This window comes from Mus caroli, chromosome 11, assembly GCF_900094665.2.
Source record: "Mus caroli chromosome 11, CAROLI_EIJ_v1.1, whole genome shotgun sequence".
Lineage (NCBI taxonomy): Eukaryota > Metazoa > Chordata > Mammalia > Rodentia > Muridae > Mus > Mus caroli.
Window position 1 is genome coordinate 48,825,419 of NC_034580.1, and position 3,306 is coordinate 48,828,724.

The window sequence follows — 3,306 nt, forward strand, 5'->3', positions numbered from 1 at the left end:
TGTTTATCAGTTAGTTCTTAAGCCTTCTAGAAAGGTTCATAATTTATTCCCTCACCATTTCAATAAGAAAGTTCTGATAAAAGATCTCCCTTATCCAGCATCTGGTCAAGATGCCGGGAGACACAGAAACCTAATCTATTGCAAGCATGTAGTTCACTTTCTGTATGTAATTTATCTTGAAAGGGAAAAAAGTCAGCCTTCTATCAAAAGAAGAAAAGAAAGAAAGACAAGAGGAATCAATTAACAGTGTACTTAAAAGACCTCTATCCTTGATTTGGGGCAGAGGGCAAGTTTAGAGACATTTATTTAGAAGGCAGGGAGCTGACTAGCTGCAGTTGTCAGCAGACCAGGTCTTGGTTGAAAGACAACAGATCTTGGAAAAAGTCATCAGAGTGTTAATGCAGCAGCTTTCAACAATGTCTGTTCATCTGAGTGGAAAAGCCTTGAACTTCAAGACAGGCATTCCAGTATTTCCAAAGAAAAGAGCCAAGTAAAGTATTAAACTTGCCTCTCCAAAGACTGCTGACCTGTAAGTAGGTGAAAGGGCATATAACTCTTACGAAACTGCTAAGACAGCTCAATAGCATCCAGATCCATTGAAAAAAAAAAAAACACTGACATTAGTTATGCAGTAGGTCAAAAAGAATCTGGACTTTTGCTGATCAGCCAGCCTCTGGGGAGCTGCTTTCAGCCTCAGCAGCGAGCAAGATGACAGTGAAGTAAGGGCAAATGACTAGAGAAAGCCCAGCACTCTCAAGGTCAGGGTAAAAATTAAAGACATGACAGGAAGCTGCTTCAGATTTCAACTGCCCCTTCTTTGGGCAGCCAAAGCAGATTTCAGGAATTGATGTGTCAACCCCAACAGCCTCTGCCATCACTTGCTTCCAAGAACTTATGAGTCTGGAGCTTAGGATGTAGAACAATTGAAAATCCCTTCTCTGTGGACTCATGGGTCAAAAGCACTTTACTATCTCAGTAAATACATTTTTTGTTGTTTTGTTTTTCAAAATAGAGAACTTCCCTATGTAGCCCTGGCTGTCCTAGAACTCAACTCTGTAGCCCTGGCTGGCCTCCAACTCCTAGAGATCTTCCTGCCTCTGCCTCCTGAGTGCTCAGACTAAAGGAGTGTGCTCCATCACTGACCAGCATCAGTCCCTTTTTTGGTTAGGTAGTGATACCTGATCCTGGCACGATGTCACTTAAGCTAAAAATCCCCAGTGGAGCTCAGATTTCATTCTTACTACGTATGTAGTAGGTAAGCACAGGTTTGAACACATCTAACCACAAACACCCAAAGGAAACAGACAGTGACTCTTGTGGGGATCTCTCTGACTCTACTCTTGAAGGATGATATATATCTGAGGGCCCCTGTAAGGAGGGAAGCTCAGTCTATACCTCCAAGAGTCTTAGATGCCAAACAGGTACTCCTAGCTTCACCCTACTGCTCCTGAAACCATTTCTTGCTGTTGGATCTAGACCTAAGGGCTAACTAAATTCACCAAGAAACTATCTCCAACTGGTCAATCCCAATCCCTGATGCTCAATGAACCAGTTGCTCAATGGGATCACAGAAGATTCTTTTCATATTCTGCATATTCAATACTGCTGAGCCTCCAGGAAACTACAGTTGATGCTCAAGTCCCCAAACATATCCACATGCACCATTAAATGGCCTGCCACACCCCCAGCAGAGTGACTGAGAAATGTCAAAGTCACCCAAGAATAAAGTGCAAGGGGATGTGGAATTAGTTTTCCATCACTCTTCAGAGAAGGTTACATGCCTTACCTAACCTCTCCAGTGATCTTGTCCCAGAATACTGTGGAAAAGACTCCATACCAACAAGTCACCCTGGATAGATCTGCAGACACATGGGTCCTTAAGAAGTAACAATCCATCGAGGGCAAATGGAAAACAGTTTCTCCTGGGGCATGGCAAGGCAAGACTTCATTTTGGGGTGAGGATAGGTGAGGGAAGGAAGAATAACTCCAGAAAGGGTAGAGAGTTTGGAACACACGTTTCTTTAACTTTAAAAAGTTCTGCAAAGAGTCTTTCCTTTCTGAACAGAGGCTAAAACGGTGGCCTCTTCTCTGGAGCAAGTCTGGATCTGGCCCCTCTGAATCACATCACTACCTCGAGAAAGTCCCACCACTCAGGGTGTCAGGGCATCTCCTAGGGGCAGAACCTTCTGGACTCTATCTTCAATGGGACCCTATGGACTGATGGTCTGCCTGACACTTGTACTCTGAGGGGCGTACTATGGCTAGAAGTCATCTCATAAAATGTTCCTGGGCCACCTGACTGGAGGATACTCATCAGCCTGTGCGTTGGACGAAGGGCTACAACCGTCGCCGCGATGTCACCAGACCCTGACAGGGGGGCTGTCACCTACCTCTGTCACGATGGTGGACAGGAAGACGTCCTTGTCGTACTCCCAGCCATCCAGGCAGTTCTCCTGCTCCAGCTGCTCCAGGTCCACGTCCCGTCCCGGTTCCAGCCCCAGCTCAGAGAAGTTGGCGATGGTGGCCAGTCGGTAGCGGCGGCATTTCTGAGGCACCTGTCGTCCGTCCTTCGTCTCCAACGGGATACTGTGGTTGCGCCACGCGCTGCTCAGGTTCACGGTGTGAGGCACAAGGCAACGGTGCTCCGGGGTCCCCGCCAGGAACACGATGGACATACCATTGAAGCCATTGGGGATGATGCTGGCGCTGAGCAGGAAGAAGATGAGGCGCTGGAAGGGCCCCCACTCGCCCAGGAAGGCGGTCACCTCGTCGTAGTCCCGCATGCCGTCCTCAGCCTCCCACAGCGCCCGTCCGGGAATAAGGGGACACCGTGGCGTGGGAGACGGGGCGCTGAGAGCCTCTGCGTGCAAGGCTCGTGAGTTCCCACCGACGCCTCCGACTCGGCCACCGCCAACTTTACATAGGGCCTGAGGGCGGGGCGGGCTCTGGGCATGGGCCTGGGCCGCAAGGCCCGCCCCGCCGTCCCGGCTCCGAGGCGCCGCGCGGCGCGGCACGGCGGGGGCGGGGCAGGGGCCTGAGTGACGCACAGTGGGCGCCGGCCATCGGCCGCGCGTGCGCCTGAGGCGGAGCCGAGCCAGGACTCAGAACTAGCTGGGAGGTACAGAAGGCGGGGCCGAACCCGGCTTCAGAACTGTCAGCGAGGGAGGGGTGTGGCTTCATTCGACCACGCCCCCATGGTCTCTACGGGGCCCGGGTTGGGTGAACACTTCTAGTTCCGCCCAGACTGGAAGACTGAGGCGGGGCGTCTGTGAGCCACGCCCCGAACAGGTCAGCTCTAGGGGGCGG

The 3,306-nt window shown here is 51.0% G+C and overlaps 1 protein-coding gene across 1 annotated transcript in view; it reads right to left on the reverse strand.

Annotated features, from left to right (window-relative positions):
• Positions 1-2,973, reverse strand: part of LOC110304779 (solute carrier family 22 member 5) — a 28,647-nt gene extending 25,674 nt beyond the window's left edge. The window contains exon 1 of the mRNA XM_021176373.2: positions 2,391-2,973. Coding sequence (XP_021032032.1) covers positions 2,391-2,783 — 393 coding nt within the window. The 5' untranslated portion in view covers positions 2,784-2,973. The remainder of the gene's footprint in view (positions 1-2,390) is intronic.
• Between the last annotated feature and the right edge of the window lie 333 nt (positions 2,974-3,306).